We start from the raw sequence: 23179 nt of genomic DNA on the forward strand, positions 1-23179 counted from the left end.
TTGATCGCAACAGTCGCAAAGGCACCATAAGTAGTGTCCAGACAGCACAGTGCAACTCGCCTCCTCCGCTGAAAGAATTTGCTCTCTTCTCTCATCTGGATTAACAACTTGCTCGCCTTCTACGCAAGTCCGCAAACTGCTCGTCTACAGAAAGAGCTCGCACCCAAAGCGCAAAGCCCGTCGCTACTACCCTCCCGATAGCCCACCATGGCAGACGCACAGCTCTTCGAAGAAACCTTCAACATAACCAATGTCAACAGCGCACAATACGACCGCGTCTCGCGCCTCACCGGCACCTCAACCGACAACTTAGTCTCCATGACGCTCGACATAAACCACGAGCTGTTCCCCGTGTCCGTAGGCGACAACATCAACCTAGTGCTCGCAACAACGCTGAATCTCGACGGGACAAAGGAAGAGAAGGGGTGGCGGGAGATTAGCAAGCAGGGTGAAGCGACGCTTGCGGACATGTTCGATTATGTGTGCTTTGGGAAGTGCTATCGGGTTGAGGAAGGGGATACGGATACGGTGTAAGTGTTGCTGTGAGGGTGGGAGAGGGCTAGAAAAGCTAATGTGGGTGCAGGAAGGTGTACATTTCGTTTGGCGGGCTGCTGCTTGTCATGCAGGGTCCGTATAGGAAGCTGACGGGCATGAAGATCGATCACATCTACCTGCTGGTCAAGAAATGAGGTTCTAAACGGTCGGTTTGGATATCACGGAAGCGCACGAAAACTAGCATGGGGCGGCGTTTAGGAAAAGAATCTAGTGTGGTGTCAGTCTATTTGATTCAGCTTGGCAAAAGGTGCCCGGATACCCAAGGAAAGGCGCCCTTTAGATCAGATAATCCTCTACGGAGTAGGAAACTCGAGTTTGCGATGCAGTCGCGAAGCAATCTCAATATAATCCTTCTCGTTCTCGCACGTCAGAATGCCGTGTCGAACGAAGAAATCCAACATAACGAGCGCGCAGTTGGGCTTGAATTCTCCCTTCGCCATAGCTTCTTTGACCTCGTCCACGGACCAGAGGTAGAACTCTTCGACTTCATCGTCGCCGGGCTTCGGGATTACGTCGTCGGGAAGCTCGAGATCGTAGATATACTGGCATTCGGGCTGCAGTAATCGCGTCTCTCCTCCCGCTTTCTCGTCCCGGATGTAGAAGTACGTGACGGTTCCGCAAGCTTTTGCCTTGCTCCGAACGATAACTTCAGACAGTGAAGCCTCTTCGGAACACTCACGAACCAGACTCTCGAAGGGCCCTTCGCCCGACGCGATGCCGCCTGCTACAGCGTTGTCTAGCATCCCTCCGTATGTCTGCTTGTTGTATACGCGCCGAGGTATCCATATCTTTATCTCTCCCTCAGTCGTTCGCAGATAGGCCGTCAAGTGTACCCCATACGTAACAACGCCCAGCAGCGGACTCGCAGACCGCTCCACATTGAACAACAGTTCTTTGTTCCTACCATATACCGGGTACAACTCATCTCGCCATTTTTCAAGGACCTTAAAGTGCCCTGTCGTTCGCATGGCAAGCAATGTCGTCTCCACAGCTGCGGAGCGTTCTTCCACATTGGAGCCTCCAGCGAGTGTCAATATGCGCTCGTTGTCGTCGATTGACCAGTGCGGTATTCCGCGGAAGACCTCAGCGACGGAGGGAAGCATGTAGCCGACTGCATAGTCGTGGTCTTCGACGCGGAGTTCGTAGTAGGTGTTTATGCTTGCGGCGTAGTGGTCGGGGTCGACTTGGTAGTAGGGGAAGCTATGTCGTGTTAATAAGATTGAGGGAAGGCTGGAGGCCGACTTACGCGTCACATTCGTTTATCAGATCTAAGTTTGAGAGGGACATTGTGATTATCGCTCAATGTAGGTGTGCGATGTGAGGGAGGGTAGATTAGCATATGCATAAGCATACTTGAAAGCTGCGTCATATCGGGCCCGAGCTTTGGACTCATAGTGGCGGGGCAAAGGACTGTTGTTAATGGTGTGGTGTTAGCGAAACTAAAGAGCTATTCTGCTCATTCGCGCCGCTCGTTCATTCCAAGATTAAAGGGTACGCAAAAGCCGTCGAATATGCGTGCCTACACATTTTTCCGGTTCCGCTAGCGCTTTGCTCTCCGAGGTAAACCTGTAGCGCATATTGGAACAGGGGATGAACAACAACGACCGGATCGCACTACTTGTGCATCGACGATACGTCAAGAAAGTCAAATCTGCTTTGGAGCAGCAAAGCCTACTTGATCAAGCTATAAAGATCACTTCGGAGGACACCCATTTCAAAGATAAAGAAGATGGGACACGAGCGGGACCTCGAATGGTAATCCCAACCACCATCCCATCCAATCGCGGAGAGCATCACACAAAGAAACGCAAGCAGAATGTGCCCCAGAAGGACGCTATACTTGCGGATCTCGGACTCGTGGATCTCAAAAACGAGGTCTCAATATCATCCCATACTCTCAAGTCATTAAGAGCAACCCCGACACCTCGGAACCCCGTCCACAAAGCTCTGAGGGAAGCGTTGAAGTCACTCCCGGACGCACTGTTTGTGTCCCTTAAAGTCTCATGCGACGAACTCTTGTCCTCTTTTCCAGATTCCTACACGATCTATAAACCTATGCTTCTCTTACCCCATAATACCTTCGGTTCAGCACCTTGGATCAAACTCCTTTGTTCTCATCCGGCCGACTCGTCAATTCTCCAGCCGGTATGGAAGAAAGTAGCAGGAGCCGTAAGCGCTACTCATATAGCCATCAACGCTGGCATTCCTCTCGAAACGGGCACATCTTCCCTCTGTGGCAGAAGGTCACCCGTCCCACCGAAAGACAATATCCTACGCAGCCCCGTGAACATAGCGCCCCTATACGGTGACTTCGGCCCATTACCCACCCCGCAACTCCACTCGACACCCACGCGCACCGACTTCGACGAAGCCTTCTGGGTCTCCCACACGCAAAACGGTATCCACCAAACCTGGGCCCCTCTCTACACCATGTTCAGCCGCGGCAATATCCGCGAGAAAACACGTCTCCTCAATCTACCCTCCGTTCTGGACTCTATCCGCGCAGGTAAAGGCAAGAATAAATCATCCTTCTCCAGCGACAATGTCCACGACGCGTATAAGGCTGGATGCACTGCCGTAGATCTCTACGCTGGGATCGGATACTTTGCGTTCTCGTACAAGGCCGGTGTTAGCAAAGTGCTGTGCTGGGAACTGAATCCATGGAGCATTGAAGGATTGAGGAGAGGTGCGGAAAGAAACGGCTGGACGACGCAGATCTTTGCGGATTATCTAGAGGAGGATGAGGCGGGGACGGAGTGGGCTAATAAGGTCGAGGATGCGGATTTCTTGGTCTTCCAGCAGTCGAACGAGTATGCCCTTAGCCCCATTGTCGCACTCCACTCCTCTTCCAACTTCACTCTACCCCCAATTCGACATGTCAATTGCGGCTTCCTCCCCTCATCCCGGCTTTCCTGGCCCACCGCAATTAAACTTATAGATGCCGACCTGGGCGGTTGGATCCATGCTCACGAGAACGTGGGTATCCATGACGTCGAACAAAGGAAGCAAGAAGTTGTCGCTGAGATGCAGAATTGCCTAGATCAATGGAAGGCGGAAGAGGGCAGCTGCGGGTCGTATCGGAGACGGGTGCGGTGCGAGCATGTCGAGAGGGTAAAGACGTATGCGCCGGGCGTCCTTCATGTGGTTTTTGACATAAGGGTCGATGGCCTGAGAGATGTGGAGGACTCGCTAGCATAGGTCTCTCGTGCAGCCAGGACGGGTGATGAGAAGTGAATGCCCTCGAGGCGTGCCGTGTCAAATTATACATGGAACAAGATAGACCTACGATGACCCCAAAGCATTCCACACGATATGTGCAGTCCGCCTGTTTTGGAAAGGCTGAGTATCATTCCTCCAGGATGCGCCAAACATCCCAAAACCAAACCCACCCCCTTCTTCCCCTAGTTAACCCTAAACTTCGCCGGAATATTCCCCACCACAACGCCACTCCTCTCTAGCCTCTCCCACTCCTCCTGCCGTCTCTCCATCTCCTCATGCTTCTTGAAATGCTCAATGTCCTCGGGATGATTCAGATCCTCCTCCTTGACATCGTCCCCACTATGATACTTCTCCCAATGGTGAATCTCGTACTCGTACTCATCATCGCCATGGTGTCCCGGTCCCATGCCAAAGTCCGGCAGCTTTACGCCTTCGGCGTCCTTCCGGTGAAATTCCTCTGCGGAGATGACGCCGTCTTTGTTAATATCGAACATGTCGAGGACTGTTTGCACGACGGCGTTCTTCTTGGTCTCCGAAATGTGCGAGGTAGACTCGTCGGTGAGCCCATAGGTGCGCCGGATGTCCTCGCTGGCCCAGACACCGGTGGAGTCGTAGTCGTGTAGCGAGAAGAAGACGCCGGCGTCAAAGGCGGTGATGTGGTGTTCCTCTGATTCAGGTTTTAGTATGCGATCCTGGATCTGACAATTTGAAGCGGGAATGAGTGCTTACCGGCCATGTGTCGCGTCGCCCAGTCCGCGTCAGGAGCAACTACGACTTGTTCATGCTGCGCGCCGCCATGCGCGGAGGCATTGAGGGCGCAGGATAGCAGCAGCAGTGCGCTGAGTGGTATTGGGAGTAGTCGACTCATGATTTTGTGGTTCCGGTTGAGAGGTTGAAGAATTGGAGAAAAGCGTTCACAACTTCGTTAATACGTCCTCCGGGGAAGCGTGACTGGGTCCCACCGGCTAGCGCACGGCCCTATCAGACGCACGATTTGAATGGTCCAGGTTGCGACCGGTGCCTGGCGCCGATGTCGCGAGCGGAAGCTAAAATCGGAGATCATCAACAAACAATCGAGTCCTTCGACATCCCTCCACTCTCTACTCACGATCCGCATGTCCACAACCGCCTGCCTGCTACTTAGCAACATCTGGTGCCCGTACACCTCTCCCCCGACGTTCAACTCCATCCTCATCGACGAATAGCCCTCCTTAACCAGCCAGCCTCGCTCGGTTAGGTAGCCTTTATCCGTTACGAAAACGGTCCCGCAGTCTATTCCCACAGGCACTACACAAACTAAGCGATGCTGACCGCTTGAGTTTATGCATACGAATATAAGTCGTTGCTCGCCACGGCGGAAGGACAGCAAGGAACGTTAGACTAGAGAACCTCAGCACAGGCAAAACGGCATCTTGTTAGAGGGGTGTTATGTAGAGGAGAGAGCGCCGCCTAGGATCCACCTTCTACCACGGTGGTAGGCAACGTCGTCCCGTCCAGCTCATACACCAACGCGCTCACTCCCGCTCATCTTACACTAACTCGAGCACCCCTACACAATCCGGGGAATTCAAGCTAAAGCGGGCCCCGAGCCCGGCCAAGATCTCCAGCGACCTGCAGCTCTTGAACAAGCCGGTCACATATAGCGTCACGGATGCGGAGTGGGATAACTTCATAGAGGACATATACGCGCTCGTTAAGGATCTCCGGGCGCTGTGCGAGAATGTAGGCATAATACCACTAAAGATACAGGTAAAAGAGTTAACTCTCAGAGCATACCTCGCAGCTAACTAGACACTTGTGCGGATCTGTCCTGGTCTATATTCCACCTCCCCTTTCTTATCTCGTAACGCAAGCCGCTCTACTCGAATTTGAACATTTCCACGCGCAGGCCCGAGCCAGCCGTGGCCATCATCGTGTAAAGGCGCGCGAGCTAACCGTCGATAGACTCACCACCTTACACATGTATGTGATTTTCCGGGGATATAGAGTGCCGTTGAATGGATGGACCGTTATAACCAGCGTTTGATCGCACTATGTTTGCAACCTAAAGATCATGCTAGCCCTAAAAGTGGACGGACCTGTCATACTCTCTGCCACGGCACCAGTGCTAATGAAGCGATCTATACTATATTACGCTGCCACAGGTCTGGAGCTTGTCACTCCTTGCTCTCTTTTTGTCAACATGGCTTAGGTTGTAGTGCCTATAGGGTGGGACTACGAGCGTAATTTTAGGATAGGATGATGCTAGGAGGCTAGCGAGCTATTTGCAGATAACAGCGGAGTTGAACATGGGTGGAGGAGTTTGCTAGCACTAGATACTGCTGGAGTTAAGGTGCTGGACATGCGGAGTGAGAGTGGGGAGCGAAGACAGAATCGTTATTATTAGCAGACGCATGGGTCCTGCTTGGACATGTCGGTGACAGCATCATACGGTACACAGCATATCCCAATTGGGTATAGCGCTGCCGCGCAGTCTGGAGTGTTTTCATCTCCAGGGCTCTCGCAGTCAGCCCCTCTCTCATTGCTTCATCATTACCTTCAATCCGCTAACGTACGGCTGTTGATCTCACTAAGTTCCCACATCAACCATCGTCGCCATCACTAGCGCGAGATACTCGCACAGCCATGCCGAACTGAAATGGCCACCCTCGACTCCCTAAAGCGAGCCCTTAGGCAGAAAGCAAGCGCAACGGCGTCGTCCCCGAAGCAGCCGTTGTCCGACACACAGTACAGCGCCGGCTTCGATATCTTAGTGCGGGGCTCAGGATGGACGACGTACCAAGAGTTCATTATCCCTCAACTATCTCAGCTGCTAGACCCTCTCTTCAACTCGCGTATCCGTATCTCGGCACTAGAAATCGGACCCGGCCCGAAAAGCCTATTTGGATATCTTCCCGGCCGTCTGAGAAGAAAGGTAAGGAGATACACTGCGTTCGAGCCTAACGGCTTGTTTTCCACAAGGTTGGAGGAATGGCTTCGCTCTACCTCCGACACGGAGTCCCCGCTGCCCTGTCTGGAAAGCCCGCCCAACATCCATCGAATTCCATTCGTTCTGGACGACAACATAGGGACCGGCACCGGTACCGGTACGAGTGATGAAGATGAAAAATACGACATCATCCTATTCTGCCACAGCATGTACGGCATGAAGCCGAAACACAGGTTCATCGAACGAACGCTGGAAATGCTTGTCGAGCGGCCACAAGGCGGAATGGTGGCAGTTTTCCATCGTGACGGGGCCCTGCACCTCGACGGCTTGGTGTGCCATCGAACGGCTTCTTTTCCTACCGGAGTCGTTCGCGTGGCAAATGACGACGAGGTACTAGACCGTTTTGCTCTTTTCATCACGGGGTTTGTCATGCAGGATGCGGATGTGGACAAGGCTATCCGAGTCGAGTGGCGTAAAGTGTGCCGCGCCTTGGGCCGTCGCGAGGAAGCACACCCGGACGATCTCTTGTTCAGCTCGCCCAACGTCATGGCGGCCTTTACCCAACATGCGACTACGTTGCCGGAGCTGACGGCGCAGGTGCCATTGGTGAGGGGGTACCAGACAGTTAAAAACAGGGAGGCTCGCCTCCACCGGGCCGCCGCGACTATCAGGCCGACAGAGGTCGTACACGTCCAGCAGTGCGTTCGATGGGCCGTGGAGCACGGGGTCGGCCTGACCGTCGTCGGCGGGGGTCATAGCGGCCACTGTCTCTGGCCCAACGTTGTCTCGGTCGACATGGGCGCCTTTGACCAAGTAAACATTCTCACGGCGGGGGAGGATGGAGGAGATTCCGGTTCCAATTCCGGTTCCTTGGTCGTCGCCGAGGCCGGCTGCAAGACGGGGGATATCGTGCGCAAGACCATGGCAGCGGGCGTGACAGTACCCCTGGGGGCTCGCCCAAGCGTAGGTGCGGGGCTGTGGCTACAAGGCGGCATCGGGCACCTGGCTAGGTTGCACGGGCTCGCATGCGACGCCATTGTCGGTGCTGTTGTGGTCAGCGTCGACTCCGGCCAGGTCCTCTGCGTCGGCCGTGTACCCAGCCAACACCGGCCGGCCGGTGCCGTGCGCCCGGAAAACGAATCGGGTCTGTTATGGGCGATGAAAGGCGCTGGGACCAACTTTGGCATCGTGGTCAGCGTGACTTTCAAAGCTTATGTGGCTCCAACCTATTTGACTCGAAACTGGGTGGTCCCGCTGAGTGACAACCTCGAAGCGCAGCTCAGACTCGGCGACTTTGATAAACTCGTCGCCAGGAAGCTCCCCAGGAATTGCTCTGCAGATGCGTATTTGTACTGGGACGCCGGCCGGCTGCATCTTGGCCTGACCATGTTCGAATCTTCAACGACTAAGGGCGCCTTTGCGACACCCACGCCCACGCCCACGCCCGTAGGTGTAATGTGGGAGCCGGGAGACGATTTCAAGGCTGTGGACGGCGTCGGTTTGTTCGAGGCAGAGATGTACGTGGCCAGGATGCACGGCGGGCACGGCGGCGGCAAAACGTCCTCGTTCAAGCGATGTTTATTCTTAAATGGCACCGGAGAAGCGAACGTCGTCGACCGCTTGGTAGCGGCCGTTGAGTCTCGTCCCTTGCCACTCTGCTATCTCCATCTGCTGCAAGGCGGCGGAGCGGTCGGCGACGTTGCGGCCGATGCCACTGCTTTCGGCTGTCGAGACTGGGACTTTGCCTGTGTGATAACCGGTGTCTGGCCCCGCGATCAAGATGGCACCGAAGCCGCACGATCTGCTGTGCGGTGGGTTTACAACGTCGCTGGGGACTTGTTGTCGTTGAGCAGCGGAGCTTACGGCGCCGACCTGGGGCCGGACCCCCGAGACGCCGCGTTGGCGGCCAAGGCTTTTGGGCCAAATCGGCCGCGTCTAGCGCGTCTCAAACAGAGCTTGGACCCGCGTAACGTGCTGGCTTTCGCCTGCCCGCTCCCGAAAGCGCCCTTGGAGCCGAAGCTTATCATTCTTGTCACGGGCGAAAGCTGCGCCGGCAAGGACTATTGTGCCGACGTCTGGGTCTCCGTGTTCATCAACCGCGCCCAGAAGAGCCTCACGGCGCGTGCAGTCAGCATTAGCGATGCGACCAAGCGCGAATACGCGGCGGCTACCGGAGCCGACCAGAGCCGCCTGCTTTGGGACCGTGCCTACAAGGAGCAACACCGGCCAGCGTTGACCGCATTCTTCCAGGCACAAGTGCGGCAACGGCCTCGGCTGCCAGAGGAACATTTTCTGAATGTGGTGTACGGCGCCGTAGATGTGGACGTGCTGCTAATCACCGGGATGAGAGACGAGGCGCCCGTGGCAGCCCTGTCGCATTTGGTGCCTGACAGCAGGCTACTCGAGGTTCGCGTCCAAGCTAGTGAACAGACGCGGCAGATTCGCCGAGGGTGCGACGGCGGTAACGACGACAGGGACCCCAGCAAGGACAGCAACAATAGCAGATCAGATTTGACGGCCTTGGACTATCGCCCCAGCCTCATCTTCGACAATGACACGACCGGAAACGAGGCGGCGAAAAGGTTTGCCGAACATTGCCTGTTTCCCTTCTTCCACGAGGACCTGCAGCGGCTGGCCAAAATGGTGCCCTTGGTACCTGACTTCCCACGCCCGGGCGTAGAGTTCCACCACGTGCTCGGCATCTCCCGGCAGCCGGGTGGGCTGGCCCTGTGCACGTCTCTGTTGCAAACCCACTTCACCGGTGACTGGGCCAAAGTCGATGCGGTGGTGGCTTGCGAGGCCGGCGGCTTTGTCTACGCGTCGGCGCTGGCCTTGCGGGTCGATGTGCCCTTGGTGCTGCTTCGCGAAGCTGGCAAACTCCCCCAACCCACCTTTTCTGTTGCCAAGCCCCCGTCGTATATCTCGTCTTTGGCATCCAACAATTCGAAAGAGAAGCGAATCGAGATGGAGCGGGACGTGGTCCCCAGGGGCGCGTCAGTGGTGGTGGTGGACGATGTACTTTCCACGGGGGAGACGCTTTGTGCGGTGCTACAGCTATTAGATGAAGCTGGCATCAGCGCCCAGGGTGTCAGCATCATGGCCGTGGCCGAGTTCCCGGTTCACCGTGGCCGGGAACTGTTGCGCCAACGTGGATTTGGCAGAATCAATATTCAAAGCCTTTTGGTCTTTGGCGGTGCTTAGGACAAATGGAACCTAGAAGACAATATCAGGTATATACTATAATGTTATACTCTAATATATACTAACGTTATATATCCCACTTTCTATGGAAGGCTAACCCAACATTGTTTGTAGGGAAAGGAGGAGCTTTGAGGTGATGTGAGGCGGGACAGGGGTCGGAGTCCGGTGAAACATAAAACAGTCGGTCCGATTGGAAGCCCTGGACCAACTTCACGTGCTCACGTTCCGCCGTCGCTGCTTCCTCCCATACCCACTCGCGATGAATATTCTCGTCCTGCTCACTCTATTGCTCTTCATCCCATTCCTCTTCTTCCTCGTGTTTCTTGCGCTGTCATCGTGCATGGGCGACAATTTCCGCGCCCAAGTCGCAGGCATTACCTTCGACCCCCGACACGCTTCCTTCGGCCGCAGTTACGCAAGAGGCCTTGGTGGCGGCTCGGGGACTGGAGGCTGGGAACAAATTGAGATGGAGGATATGCTCGGAGAAGACAGCGATATCGAATGAACAGGCCCTCACAATGCCTGAGAACTTCAGAACAGGGTCACACAGGAGGTCCTGCTTAGGTTGAGGACATGAAGGTCCTCAGGCAGCGACTTGGCATATCACGATGCTCAGCCAAATCTCGCTAGCCATTTGAGTCTTCTACGGGGTATATCTTCGACAGCCGAGCCAGACAACTGCGCTTTTCAGAATTCGAGCTCCTCCTTCCTCGGCATCGCGTTTCCGCCGCTCATCTCCCTCCCCGCTTCTTCCTGCGCTTCACGGTCACCCTCCAATGGCGGCAAGCTAAACTTCGCTATCACGAACTTGCGCCTGCTCAGCGTAAACGCGAGATCCTCGCCCAACCCATCAGCACCGCCTCCACCACCTTTCTCATGGAACACCGGCAGCTTGTGCACGGCAAGCATGCCCTGCGGCTTTTCTTCGTCTTTGGTCGTACCGGCTGACGTTGCAAGGGTTTGCATATGCGAGTATGGGAACGGGGATAGTTCGAGGACACCGTCGGAGAGGATCTCCATCCAGCGAACGAGGCCGGCCGTTCTCGGGTATAGGGATAAGGGGAGTGTGATGATGGCGGTTAGTCGCGTGGGATATTGCCTCAATAAGGCCCGCAGGGCGTGCAGGAATTGAAGTACCGACGAGGGATGTGAGGATATCGGAGGATATATCGCCGGTGAGAGGAGGGATGGGATAACGAGACGATGAATGGTGTTCGGCGGCGTCGAAGCGAGCTGTCGCTGTATACCCTGGAGGATAGCTGGAAAGGGCGAGGAGGTTCGCGGGATAGGCACGTAGTTGATGGCTGTACCAACAGGGAGTGTGAGCCGTCTCGCCAGATCGAACGTATGGCAGAACACAGCCGCTACCTCTCCGTGGGCGCCTTCTACTTGCGATGGACTTCTATTCGGAGTTGGAGCGCCTACACAATCGATCCTTAGACCCACATCAACAAACCAGACAAATTCCATTGGAAGTAGTACTAATGTACAACGCACCTCTCGCACTCTCAAACTGCCCCAAACCCTCATACCGCCACGCAATCTTCATCTTCTCCGCCCTCTCCTTCCCCTCTTTCCTCCTATCCTCCTTGTCCTCTGCTATGCCAGGCAATTCCCTCCCCCACACCTCACCCATGCCCACGACGTGCACCTTGTGGCCCTGCACCACGCCTTCCGCGGCATAGAACCTCAAAAGGGCGCCCGCATAGTCAGTGGTCCCGCTCTCGCCGATAAGTATAGAGTTACCGAGCGGTAAGCCCGCGTGCCCTGCGAGGACGCCGTCGAGTGAGGGTGTGCCGGTTGAGGTGGTGAGGCGGCCATCGATGGGCGATGGGCGAACACCTGGAGGGGGTCGGACGGGTGTGGGTACTGGAGAAGGGGACGAAGGAGAGGCCGAGGTGTCTTCACCGGAAGGAGAGCGTGTCAGCGCGATATTGCGCTTCCTAAAAGCCATCGGAGGATGTTCACTGAGCAAAAGACCCGCCTGCTCCAAATTTATGAATGCAGCTTCCTTATCGATAAAGATCTCGGGGGCGGATCTCGAGTCTAGCGCGCTAGCTCTTCTTGGTTCCGACACCTCGCTTCACTTGCTCTACCCTTTCGAGTCGCATCACCACAATTTAGTCCCACTACCTAATCCGTCGCTGATCCAGCCGAACAGTCTGAAGGAGCTTCTGATCGACTCCCTTCGGCATAATCCCGTACCTATTCTCCTCAAAATCCCACAATTCAGACCTCTGCACTATCAGGACCTTGAGCTCTCCCTTCGTCTCCCTAGCTAACCGCACCATCGTCCTGATATACTCGGCCACGTCCTCGTCTTCATTCAGCTCCGGGCGGTCCAAGATTATGAAAACGGGCTCCTTTTGCAGATCGATAATCCTCAGCAACGCTGCTGTTAGGCCTTCCTGTCTGTCGGAGCGGCTTGAGATTGAAGATTCGATATCTTTCCAGTCGTCCGCCCTTCGGACTACACCGGGGCGCTTCTCTAGCAGTTGGAATATGAGATGCGCTAGTACGACCTCTAAGATGCTGGAGTCGTGGCACATTTCGAAAGCAACGACGCGTTGACGGTCAAGGAGGTCTACAAACCCAAGATAACACGTTAGCGACTGCCTTCAAATACTGAATGGGAAGGGAGGCCACAGCCAACTATGCCTCTGTTCGGTCTTGCAATACCCGGTAAATGCCTTCAGGAGTGGCTTTCGGGGTCGAATAGGACCATTGGTCTACCTGATCTACGTACCTTGCGTCAAATCTACCGCGACAGGCGACAGCCAAGACTCACTGACCGAAGGTATTCCGGAATCATTGCGACCAGACATAACTAGCACCACTGACCCTCCAGTGGTCCAGCACTGGCACGTAGCGTCGGCCAGGAAATCGGACAGTCCTAGTTTTTGCCGATGTCTATCCTTGTCGAATTTGGCATGCAGAAACTCTCGGTATCCTGCGAGTTGTTCCTTTGCCTCGGCCGGTCGATAGTCGCCCAAGGAGAGAGAAGCTCGGAGACCAATGATCAGATAGTTATCATTCCGCTTCTGCATCTCTGCTTAAGGCTGAGCTTCGGCTTCAAGTGAGATCCGGCCGGCGGGCAGACATACCTTCAAGTTCCTCCGCAAGGCTATCGACACGCTGAGCCAAAAGCGTCTCGCACTTCAGCCTTATGCGACTGAAGTTATTCCTCATGTTTTGCTCCATGAGCTCAAACTCGAGAGGCTTACCCATGCTTCGTATGTGGCGTCCTAGCTCTGGTAAGTAGTGCGGTTCCATGGATTAAGAGCAGCGGTATCTCGCATATGGACTTACGGAATGTAGATACCTCAAAATATGACGTCGCCTCTCTTGCTAAGAGGATGATGTCCCTATAAGCGTCGGCCAACATTGATTCCAGCGATGGGTCAGGGTAGATCCTTCGATAGATCTTGAAGTCAGGCAGGCGATCCGAAATCTGCTGCATGGCAGATATAATCGCCTCTTCGTCTTTGACCTTCATCTTGACAGTCTGTGTACTTGTTGTTAGTAGATCGAGCTGCCACATTGAAGGAGATTGAGGCGTGAAAGAAGAAGAGTGGGCAGCTGGGCAGATATGTGGGAGATAACAGCATGGGGAAGTTCCAGCGTTATGCTATAGAGGATCTTAGGCACGCAGATGAGAAGGGGGAGGTTGAATCGTATTCGACGCCGAAGGACTTCAGATCCTAGTGAGAAGGTGAAGTTATTACCGTGCGAGACGCTGAACGTCTTCAGGACCTAGTATGAAAAGGAGGTATGCGAGTACTTGAATTTCTAGTCGAGAGAAATGTACTCACCGAAAATAATAGGGAAAGCGTCGCAGCCGCCACTCCGCCATACTGCTGATCCGCCGATTTCACGATCTCGACAATCCCAGAGTAAGCCGAGAGAAAACGATCGAACTCCACAATGAATTTTTGGGTGCTCGAATACGCACGTCGGATGCCTGTGGATCGCTTCTGATTCAAGCCGGATTGTGCTCGTTCCAGTGCTGAAGTCTCGGCTTTAACATACTCGCCGAGAGTCTCGAGCGGCATTGAAGTTAATAGATCCATCATCTTATCACCACCTTTGGGCTCTTGACCTTGCCCTTGCACATCTTTCTTCTGTCCGGATTTAGCGATGCGGTAAAGCTCGTCTCGTACGCTCGCTCCTGATTGCCCCAACCTCTTTTCGAGGTAGTTCCTATGATCCTTAAGGACTTCACGGGCCGATACGTTGTTTCTACACCAAGTCAATATCGCCTTTAGCAACGTTCAGACAAGACGCACTTGGCGCCGGGATCCGCAAACCACTGGGTTGGCTTCTCTGTCATTATCTCTTCGCATAAACGCGCAACGCGGTGAGCAGTCTCCAAAGATTCCGCAGAAAGGTCTGATAGCTTATTGTGATACAGTAGACAACACGGAGTCGACTCCAAGTTTTTCGCGAGGTGCTGCGACCGAGAGTCCGTCTCACCGCAGAATAGGTGAAGTACGAGCGCCAGAGCCATTCGGCCCCCACGGTCTCTGCCTAGCACCCTGTGTCATCAGACGCTATGCGAGGTAGGTCTGAAGAGGGCTTTAGCGTGCGCACAGATGAGGAAGCTGTCACTTTATCGAATCTGATAGGTCGGCCACTGGCGTTACGTGCTTTGGCGAGCGATTCGAACCCCTTCTGTGCTATCAAACATCAGCTCGTGCTCAGCCTCATACGATTGCAGGGTTCCTACCCAATTTGGAGACATTACGCGGCAGGCACTGAAGCCCTTCACTGCTCGATCCAAAAAGCAATTCATCAGGGCAGGCGGCGTTAAACCCGACAATGTGATGAATATTGACACGGCGATTCGCGCAATGTCACGTCTCAACGGCTACCAGCAGCACAAGAATACCCCGTACATTTGCGAGCCGGTTAACGCATCCGACTACCTGGCGGCCTTGTATCCACTTCTGGCGACCACATGCATGGATCAGCTTATGGCTGCGCACGATCGCACGATCCTACGCCATGGTCCAGAGAGAGCTTGTATCTCGTATGCTGGTACCAATTAGGATCCACCAAGGTGTATTCGGCCTCACCCCCGGGTCCTGCGGCTTGCAGCACTAGCGTTACACCCGGTACATAGAGGCTCTGAAAATGTTGCAAGAGACGGAGTTAAAGCCGGGAACTGTGCTATCTCAGCCCCATCCCCGCGCGTTAGGGAGGGGTATATGTAGGCCCCAGTATGGGCTGCCGCCTGGTCCGTTATAAAGTAACAGAGCTCTTTGAGAAGGGCACGCCTGTCCGTCGCCTCGCGGAAATCATTCAACCATGGCTGAAATAGTAAATGGAGCCGGTCCGCCCGAGGTAACCTTACTAGGTCCGTCCCTTCCAGCTATACTTATTCGTCTCAGGCACAATCCGCCAGAGATCAGATCTCGGAGCTCGAGCGACGCTACATCGACCTTCTCCAATCAAAAATTGCGAGTCTAGAGTCTCAGCTATCTGTCTCTACATCGAAGGAGGCAATTTCCGACGCGAAGGTTCGTCTGTACCATCTCATCCGAGCAGTCGGGGCCTCTTCTTTCCGATTTTGGGCCAATCTTTACTGACTGACGTACTCCAGTCTCCAGAATCCGTTAACGATGAAAACCCCACCGACGCCGATGACAAGACAGCGGAAGAACCCAAGCTGGTATATAAGTCCACCACATGCATAGTGTACTAGCGCAACCCTAATTCCACCAGCAGGGCAAGGGGGAGGACGAAAAAGAGCCAAGATACAGGATCATCATCAGTAAATGGAACTCAGAAGACGCCGAGTTCAAAGACATCGATGCAACCAAGAAGGAAGAGAAGAAAGAGATAGGCCCGGAGAATTACCGGGCGTTCACCTTTCGAAAGCTGACCATGGGTCGAAATCGGTACGCGCCGTATCGCGATCAGAGCCAATCTGTCTCCTCGGAAGCGGAAATCGAATCAAAACCGCTCCAGCGGCTGATCGGAAAGATTACTAATAAATGGGGCTGGGGCGAGGTCGTTGTGAACTGCAGTTCGCCCTACATCCCCTTGGTTCACTCATGGTCCGAGGCAATGGAAGAGGTGCGTAAGTTTTGGTTTGGCTGTAGGAAGCCGCTCCTGAAGTCACTCAACGGGTTGACTACCGGCCAATATGCGAAGATCTTGATCTAAGTCTCCAGTCCAGGGCAGTGGCTAATATTTACGGCATGTCCGCAGGCACACAAGACTGTTGAAGATGAATCACCCGCAGAGAAACAGGCTCGCACCGACCTCGGCGAACTACTCAAGATCATCTCAACGTCATCGGGCTATCTCCCACTGGACCGCTACTTCAAGGATCGAAACACATTTTTTGAAGAACGGTCAATAACGCACAGCGCCCTTTGGACGTTGTTTCCTCCAGGCACCTTGATTGTGGCCCGGCCATTCCTAGACCAACTTCAGATTATGTTCGTCCAGTCCTCAGATGGGTTTGTCGCCGAGAATCGTGTCTTCCACCTCGTCTGCTATTGCTTCGACTGGAACGGATACGAGTTCAACCGCATGCCCTTCGAAATGGAGATTCCGTATTGGGGTCCGGATAGGAGGAGCATTATCGAGCTTCCTTTCTACCCTCTGCAGTACTATGTAGACTCAGCCGCCGGAGCAGAGGGCTCAGGTATGTATTTTGCGGTTCAGATGCCCACACTTTCGGCTTTCAGGAGGGCCTCCTAGGGGTCTTTAGGGGGTTAGACAGAGGCCAAGGTGCTGGGACATGACATCACTCTCCCTCACGCCAGGACCTTGCTAATATATACCGTCGTGTTCGCAGGAGAGGCATCGATTGCCTCGCTCAAGGAGAAGCTCGTTGAAAGAGGTAAGAAATTTGTGCACCACTGCCTCGCAGAGAACGGCAAACAAATGTTCAAATACACTGGCGATGCACACTTCCACACCGGGCGAAGCCTCCTGCACAGGGTCGATAGCTCAGTCGGAGAGGGGATTCGGCAAGCGGATGACTCCTCATCGCTGTCTAGATTCAATGACGAGAACTTCCGCAATGAAATGCGCAGCGTAAGCAAGAAAAGGGTCTGTGTCCTCACCAGCCTTCTTCGATATGGAGACTAAGTTCAGGACAGGTTGATGGCACTACCATGGTGGATTTCCAATCCTTCTTTGAATACCTCTCACCGAACACTCCCATCCTCGGACCTTTGCAAAGATACGAGGGTCAGCTAGAGAGCCTGTCCCCAGAGCGACGAGCGAATCCGATATTCCGCGACATGTACAAGTTCGACTGGGACAAGCACCCACGCAACAAAGCTTTGACCTACGAGCAGTACATGATGTGCCCTCCCAGAGTGCTAGGGTATGCGTTGAAGCAGAAGAAATGGGCGCAGCTCCTCGTCGATCACCTGCGCGAACCAGACGAAGCCGACGCTAGTACCTTCCGCCAAAAGCTCCAGCTTGATGACGAGCTGAAAGAGCTCGTGGAGAAATCAGTGCAAGCACATGAGTTGGGCAAGGAGACGATTAGTCGTGGGCGGACTAAGGCTCTCCAGGACTTCGCTCCGGACAAAGGCAAGGGACTGGTGATTATGCTGTACGGTAAGTGCTACCGCCTTCATACCGCTGCTGGAGCGCAATAGAACGCGAAGCTGACTAGACAAGGATATCCCGGCGTTGGTAAGACTCTGACCGCTGAAAGCGTGGCGTTGATGGCAGGTAAGCCACTGCTTTCTGTTGGCGTGTCGGATATTGGGATCGAAGGCGACAAAGTCGAAGCAAATCTTCAGAAAGTCTTCGACCTCGCTGGAAAATGGGAAGCTGTCCTCTTGTTGTAAGTCATGCAGTCGACCCTGGTTCCTCTTTACTAAATACCACTTGCAGCGATGAGGCCGACGTCTTCCTTGAAGCTCGTGGCGAGGGAGAGAATGATTTGAGGCGGAACGCAATGGTCTCCGGTTCGCACTATTCCCCAGCTCCGTGAAGGCGCTGGCATCGGCTAACTTAATTGCCAGTCCTCCTGCGTGTCCTCGAATACTACGACGGCATCCTAATCCTCACCACCAACCGGATGAAATCTTTCGACATCGCCGTCCAATCGCGCATTCATATCGCTATCAAGTACGAAGAGCTCACGCAAGAGCAGCAGATCAACATCTACCGCGCCTTTCTGGAGCAGCTGCAAGAGAAGAAGCTAGTTGACGATATCAACGACCTGATAAAATGGATCCAGAGCACTGGGCGCAAGCTCAACTTCAACGGGCGGCAGATAAGAAATGTGGTGAGCACGGCACTGGGGCTTGCAATGGCGGACGGTCAGAAGTTGAACAGGAAGCATCTCGATCGTGTCGCAGAGCAGACGAAGTTGTTCAAGCAGGATTTGAAGAGTCAGGAGGAGATTTTCAAGAGGATCACGAGGTGAGGGGGTGAGGAATCCTCTCTTTCATGGGCCCGGGGAACTCTCCTAGGCACATTGAGTCCCTTCAGCCCTAGAAATGTTCAGACTTTTGGTGACTGTTTGATACGTCGAAGGACTTCATGGGGCACAATCCTCGCTCAAAGTTGGGTTTGCTATAGTAATGAATCATGACCTGCTCAAATAATTTGTGATATTGAAAACCTCTGAATCGGGGAGATGGGCATACTAATGGAGCTTGAAAATACTTGGGAGGACCTCCGATTTTGCTGACACTCCTTACGCCTGCGCATGATGCAATCCAGTGCTGCTGTTGCTAATACCAGCACGACCTTCTCCACCTATCTAGCTTTACGCTCTGAGACTTTCCATCATAAGATACCTATGTGGGGTGGCGCCCTGAGGTGCCTGGACACGCACGAGCGTCTCTCCTTCCCATTATACGAACACCGAGACCCTCGTCAAGCTCCGCACAAGAAGCATGTACAAATCCATCATGTCCATGAACAGCATCGCTACATGCTGTATAATCTCGTCTCATATCTTCCCACTCACTTGCCGTCCTAGCCGTCATGAGTGTGCCAAATCCTCACAGCTTCGTCTTAGGTATCCCGCTCGCGTCCGCCTTCCTCTGCTCCTGAATATATCCGCTCGCGACCGGGCTCCAACCCTGGCTTGCTATCTGTGGTATCGGGAAGGGCGGTTTGCGGAGCTGCTCGGTGAAGAAGACAGGGTGTCGCACCGCGCTGTCGTACACCATCCGCTGTGTTGGCAGCATAGGCGCTGCGGGACTGAACGGCGGCATGGCTTCTATTTGCGATCGCGGTTTGGGAGGATTCGGATTGCTCATGGGCTTGGAGAGATTGGGTGCGTCTGAGAGGGGTACAGAGTGGTGCGGGGTCTCATGTGTCGCGCGCGTCTGTTGATGAGCGTAGGCTGGGCGCGAGGTTTGCTGTGCCGGCTGGCAGGATATTAGTAGTATGGGACACGGGCGTGAACGGGATACGGTACCTTTGGCCGCGAGGGCTGCAATGCGGAAAGCATCGCCAGCAGCTGGAGTGAGGTTCATTCAAGCTCGCACTATGCGCGGAGCCGCTGCAGCTGTAATGTCGTAAATGAACCTCGGCTCTTAATCTGCCGACGTCATGGTCGCGTGTCGCGGAGTCGGATCGCTCTCCGATTAGCCTTGCTACGGCGTGCCAAATCTGCCCATCACGCAGGAAGGTTAAGATCCATCCGGGAGAGTCAAACATCGACAATCCTTCGACATGCGAAGAACACCGACTCTGTTCTTCGCAGCTTCGAGATGTGCGCGGCTCAGTTGCACGAGGAGACGGTACTCAGAGCCCATAGTGCGGATCACCAATGGCACCTTTTACCGGCGACATCCAGCATCGAAACTGGAGCATGATGCAGCGCCTAATCCGCCATTGTTTCCCGATTTGAGTCTTTCTCTTCCTTCTTTCGCGACGCCGAACCAGCATTGGGCCATTCTGAGCCCCTCGTCGAATATAAGGACCGCCTTTCTTCAGATTCTTCGTGGACAGCTGCTCTGCTTCCCGCCCACGGCGCGCTCATTTCCTTACCTTCTCACTGAGGAGATAAACTCCAAGAACCCTAAACTGCGCTTCCCGGAGCGTGCAATCGAGTATGTGGGATTTGACGTTGAGCGCAAACCCTTTGGTGGTGCGTACCTTTCGGCGCGCTACGAGAGCAGAGTAGAAGAGACGGATTTCACGCTTGCGCACTATTTGACTGGCATCGTGGGGATGAATCCGGGCGAGGAGGTCATTAAAGAAAAGACGCCGGAACCGGATGTTATGAGGAAGGTGGTACGGGATCTTGAGTTGGAGAGGTTTCTGGAGAAGCCGGTTAGCACGTTGAGCAATGGGCAGAGCCGGAGAGCGAGGATAGGGAAGGCACTTTTGATGAGGCCAGAGGTGCTGTGTTTGGATGCGCCATTTAGTAAGTAAATGCCATTAAGAGGTTTGAAGGAAGGAAGGAAGGCTAATGGTGTCGCAGTTGGCTTGGATCCATTCGTGTCGCAGCATATTTCTCAGGTGCTACATCGTCTTGCGGAAGCGAATGCGCCGAGGATCGTGCTTTCGCTGAGGCCGCAGGATGTAATCCCGCCGTGGATCACTCATGTCGTTTATGCGGGCGAGGATGGGAAAGTCGACGCACTTGGGCCGAAAGAGGAGGTGTTTCAGTATCTCAAGCGGGAGTATGAAGAAATAGAGATATCGATGAGTGCTCGCGCAGGGAAAGGCCATGAACTCGATTCGAAGCTGGTCGAGCTCCGAGAAGTCGGCCGACACCTCTCGGAAAGAGGGGATTTTGAAGCGTACAGTGCGCAAGTGTCTAAGCTGAGTTGTGACGGATACGAGAAGCTTGATAAGACATCACCCAAGATTAGGGAACCCATCGTAGAGATGGAGGGCGTGCGAGTTAAGTACGGCACAAACTCCGTGCTTGGCGACTGGCAGCAGGATGTCGATGGCTCGGAGAAAGACGGGTTGTGGTGGACGGTCCGTCGCGGAGAGCGATGGGGCATATTTGGCGCAAATGGCTCTGGAAAGACCACACTCCTCAGTCTTGTTACCTCTGACCACCCCCAAACATACTCGGCACCTGTCAAGATCTTCCAACGCTCACGACTGCCAGCTCCAGGAGTTCCCGGCATTACGATATTCGACATCCAGTCTCGGATGGGCCATTCTTCGCCGGAAGTGCATGCTCTCTTCCCAAAGAATCTCTCTATACGACGCAGTCTTGAGTCCACATGGAGCGACACACCGATCACGAAACCCAGACTCGACGCCGAAGCCTCAAACAGGGTAGAGGCTTGTTTGAAGTGGTTCGAAGCCGAACTGAATCCAACATTGAAAGATGGCGAAACGTCAAGCGGCAACCTCGCCTGGGCGTCCCACTTCATGTTCGGCGAGCTCTCCTTCTCCGCCCAACGCGTCCTCCTCTTCCTTCGCGCCACGATCAGTAATCCTGACATCGTAATCCTGGACGAAGCTTTCTCCGGCATGGATGACTTAGTTCGCGACAAGTGTCTACTGTTCCTCAGCCGGGGAGAGAGCATGGAATTGCACTATACAAACGCTGGTCCCAGCCCGGTGGAGAGCAGCATTGCCAAGAAAGGAAAGGTGGTAGTGCCGGGATTGCAGGAGCATCAAGCCTTCTTGTGCGTGAGTCATAGTAGGCAGGAAGTGCCTGGCTGCATAAGAGAATGGGTCTGTCTTCCGGAACCGGGGATCGGACAGCCACGATTTGGGCGGTTTGATGGGCCGGTAGAGTTCGGATATGAGCGGTGGAATGAGATTTGGGATTGGCCGGAGAGGTAATAGAATTGAGCAGCCCCGCACCATGTCTTTTGCTATACAGGTGTGTATGTGTGTCTCGGCGAAGTATTGACAGGCGAACACCCCTTGGAGCGGTGAGTTCAAACAGCCTTGTCCTTCCATGTTCGCCCCGTACTGGCTTTCAACGACTTGCTACCATCCAATCGCATGGGACGGGACTTGACGATTGTGTATGACATTGCATTCTACAGCAGCACCCACACTGCGCACAGATCTCTTGGGCTTGACCTATCGTTTTCAAAGTTACACCTACCTAGGTAGGTGTGCATGAGCGCAACATGACGCTACACCGCTTGTCAAGTGACCGTCGCGGCTTCCTCCCAACTCTCTCACTGACGTAACCATATCCTTGGCAAACAAACAAGCACTTAAACTCTTCTCGCTCCCTCAGTTCCTCTCTTCCTCCACCTCACCCCCTCGACTCTCTTTGCGGGCGTTAGCTGCCCGCAAAAGCAAACTTCTCTCCACTTGTTTCATACGCCGGTCGCCTCTGGTGATACGGCGCTTTGTTTTTTCCTTCCGGACTACGGACTCACATCAAGCGCGACTTAATGGCCGCCCGCATAGCTGGTGCGGGTGAGGGAAGAGGTGAAGCGACGCAGAACGAGCTTCTCAGAGAGGACGCCATTCGTCCATTGCGCGAGGCTGTCGAAGGTATGTATGGTCTGACCGCAATTCTTTCGGGGTTCAGGGCTAATGTTGCATGTGAAGGCCACGCATTACGGAGAGCTATTGAATTGCCTCCGCCTGCGGCCTCCCACCACTACGACAGACAGAATTTTCGGTTACGAGGAGCACCCTTGGTCGTCCCGCTCCAATCGACCCCAGACCGAGATCTGCGTTTCTTCCCCATCGTGAAGGCAGCATCGCTATTCAATTAGCACTAATGAACCGCCATTGAAGCCGACAGCGCTCGATCAGGATGCTTTTGAGAAGTGATCAATTTCTTCCCCATGGCGACGCCTTACCGTCCGATCAATCCTTCAGAGAGGATGCCATTCGTCCATTACGTGGCCTGGCTCGGTCTACTGTTCTGCTAGGATAAAGGCAGAGGGCATTGGCTCTCTGTCAAGCGGTTCAGCACTGTGGATGAATAAAGAGAAGGACAGAGCATCATTGGTTAATATGGTGGCGCACTCCTCGGTTGCCTTCCGGCGAACGCATCTATATTTACCCCTTCGGACGGGCGACATTCCGAAGGCCTCAGCCTCCACGGGCAACCGTGTAGCACATCTTCTCCCTGGCCGAGAGTCTTATGGAGAGTTTGCGCCATATCCGTCGGCAGAGACCACAGTACAACCTTCTCAGGGCCTACTAGAGGAAGGCAGCTATTCAACATTCTATCTAGCGTTGAACGACCGCAAGATGGACTAAGAAGCGGAGGGCAGGGGCGTCGGCGTCCGGGTAGTTCCTTGGCAGGCAGAGCACAGCATGGCCTCCACTGCGATGGCTTGTTAGGCCGCGCTTGAGGAAGCCAGATCTAGGCCACCCGACTGCGTGGGTGTC

At 54.3% G+C, this 23179-nt stretch overlaps 12 protein-coding genes across 12 annotated transcripts; 6 read left to right on the forward strand and 6 right to left on the reverse strand.

The window, feature by feature from the left end:
* The first annotated feature begins 5 nt into the window (after positions 1-5).
* Positions 6-919, forward strand: BU26DRAFT_519015 (DNA-directed RNA polymeras-like proteines i). Its single transcript, XM_033828951.1, has 2 exons — positions 6-530; positions 584-919. The coding sequence occupies exons 1-2, from the start codon at positions 208-210 to the stop codon at positions 687-689; spliced, it is 429 nt and encodes a 142-aa protein (XP_033683813.1). The 5' UTR covers positions 6-207; the 3' UTR covers positions 690-919.
* BU26DRAFT_483863 (thiamine pyrophosphokinase-related protein-like protein) lies at positions 483-2035 on the reverse strand. The gene is made up of 2 exons (XM_033825831.1): positions 1802-2035; positions 483-1755 (listed from the first exon to the last, which is right to left on the reverse strand). Exons 1-2 carry the CDS (start codon positions 1840-1842, stop codon positions 849-851), a joined length of 948 nt encoding a protein of 315 aa, XP_033683814.1. The 5' UTR covers positions 1843-2035; the 3' UTR covers positions 483-848.
* On the forward strand, positions 1779-3901 carry BU26DRAFT_306272 (uncharacterized protein). Its single transcript, XM_033821862.1, has one exon. The coding sequence runs from the start codon at positions 2146-2148 to the stop codon at positions 3751-3753; it is 1608 nt and encodes a 535-aa protein (XP_033683815.1). The 5' UTR covers positions 1779-2145; the 3' UTR covers positions 3754-3901.
* Positions 3902-3956: 55 nt separating this feature from the next.
* BU26DRAFT_564505 (secretory pathway protein-like protein Ssp120) lies at positions 3957-4642 on the reverse strand (the record flags this gene model as incomplete). The annotated part of the gene is made up of 2 exons (XM_033833284.1): positions 3957-4441; positions 4504-4642. 2 exons carry the CDS (start codon positions 4640-4642, stop codon positions 3957-3959), a joined length of 624 nt encoding a protein of 207 aa, XP_033683816.1.
* Positions 4643-4888: 246 nt separating this feature from the next.
* Positions 4889-5512, reverse strand: BU26DRAFT_519018 (uncharacterized protein; the record flags this gene model as incomplete). The annotated part of the gene is made up of 1 exon (XM_033828952.1): positions 4889-5512. A coding segment is annotated over exon 1 (196 nt), but the record flags the coding sequence as incomplete, so codon positions are not given.
* Positions 5513-6412: 900 nt separating this feature from the next.
* Positions 6413-9904, forward strand: BU26DRAFT_504952 (uncharacterized protein; the record flags this gene model as incomplete). The annotated part of the gene is made up of 1 exon (XM_033826811.1): positions 6413-9904. The coding sequence occupies one exon, from the start codon at positions 6413-6415 to the stop codon at positions 9902-9904; it is 3492 nt and encodes a 1163-aa protein (XP_033683818.1).
* A 596-nt stretch (positions 9905-10500) lies between these two features.
* BU26DRAFT_306308 (paxneb superfamily protein-like protein) lies at positions 10501-12055 on the reverse strand. Its single transcript, XM_033821864.1, has 2 exons — positions 11402-12055; positions 10501-11325 (listed from the first exon to the last, which is right to left on the reverse strand). The coding sequence occupies exons 1-2, from the start codon at positions 11856-11858 to the stop codon at positions 10592-10594; spliced, it is 1191 nt and encodes a 396-aa protein (XP_033683819.1). The 5' UTR covers positions 11859-12055; the 3' UTR covers positions 10501-10591.
* On the reverse strand, positions 11946-14550 carry BU26DRAFT_306285 (uncharacterized protein). Its single transcript, XM_033821863.1, has 6 exons — positions 14191-14550; positions 13717-14143; positions 13214-13409; positions 13009-13149; positions 12651-12953; positions 11946-12488 (listed from the first exon to the last, which is right to left on the reverse strand). The coding sequence occupies exons 1-6, from the start codon at positions 14409-14411 to the stop codon at positions 12034-12036; spliced, it is 1743 nt and encodes a 580-aa protein (XP_033683820.1). The 5' UTR covers positions 14412-14550; the 3' UTR covers positions 11946-12033.
* Positions 14551-15068: 518 nt separating this feature from the next.
* On the forward strand, positions 15069-18480 carry BU26DRAFT_519025 (P-loop containing nucleoside triphosphate hydrolase protein). Its single transcript, XM_033828953.1, has 10 exons — positions 15069-15247; positions 15295-15423; positions 15507-15575; positions 15629-15982; positions 16118-16559; positions 16713-16969; positions 17020-17488; positions 17552-17720; positions 17771-17844; positions 17902-18480. Exons 1-10 carry the CDS (start codon positions 15212-15214, stop codon positions 18306-18308), a joined length of 2406 nt encoding a protein of 801 aa, XP_033683821.1. The 5' UTR covers positions 15069-15211; the 3' UTR covers positions 18309-18480.
* On the reverse strand, positions 18460-19399 carry BU26DRAFT_483872 (uncharacterized protein). The gene is made up of 2 exons (XM_033825832.1): positions 19314-19399; positions 18460-19263 (listed from the first exon to the last, which is right to left on the reverse strand). Exons 1-2 carry the CDS (start codon positions 19344-19346, stop codon positions 18892-18894), a joined length of 405 nt encoding a protein of 134 aa, XP_033683822.1. The 5' UTR covers positions 19347-19399; the 3' UTR covers positions 18460-18891.
* A 171-nt stretch (positions 19400-19570) lies between these two features.
* BU26DRAFT_456523 (ABC transporter-like protein) lies at positions 19571-21791 on the forward strand (the record flags this gene model as incomplete). The annotated part of the gene is made up of 2 exons (XM_033824916.1): positions 19571-20267; positions 20325-21791. 2 exons carry the CDS (start codon positions 19571-19573, stop codon positions 21653-21655), a joined length of 2028 nt encoding a protein of 675 aa, XP_033683823.1. The 3' UTR covers positions 21656-21791.
* A 433-nt stretch (positions 21792-22224) lies between these two features.
* On the forward strand, positions 22225-22554 carry BU26DRAFT_564511 (uncharacterized protein; the record flags this gene model as incomplete). Its single annotated transcript, XM_033833285.1, has 2 exons — positions 22225-22327; positions 22385-22554. 2 exons carry the CDS (start codon positions 22225-22227, stop codon positions 22552-22554), a joined length of 273 nt encoding a protein of 90 aa, XP_033683824.1.
* Positions 22555-23179: the final 625 nt, after the last annotated feature.

This window comes from Trematosphaeria pertusa (genome assembly GCF_010094035.1).
Source record: "Trematosphaeria pertusa strain CBS 122368 unplaced genomic scaffold BU26scaffold_7, whole genome shotgun sequence".
NCBI classification, from domain to species: domain Eukaryota; kingdom Fungi; phylum Ascomycota; class Dothideomycetes; order Pleosporales; family Trematosphaeriaceae; genus Trematosphaeria; species Trematosphaeria pertusa.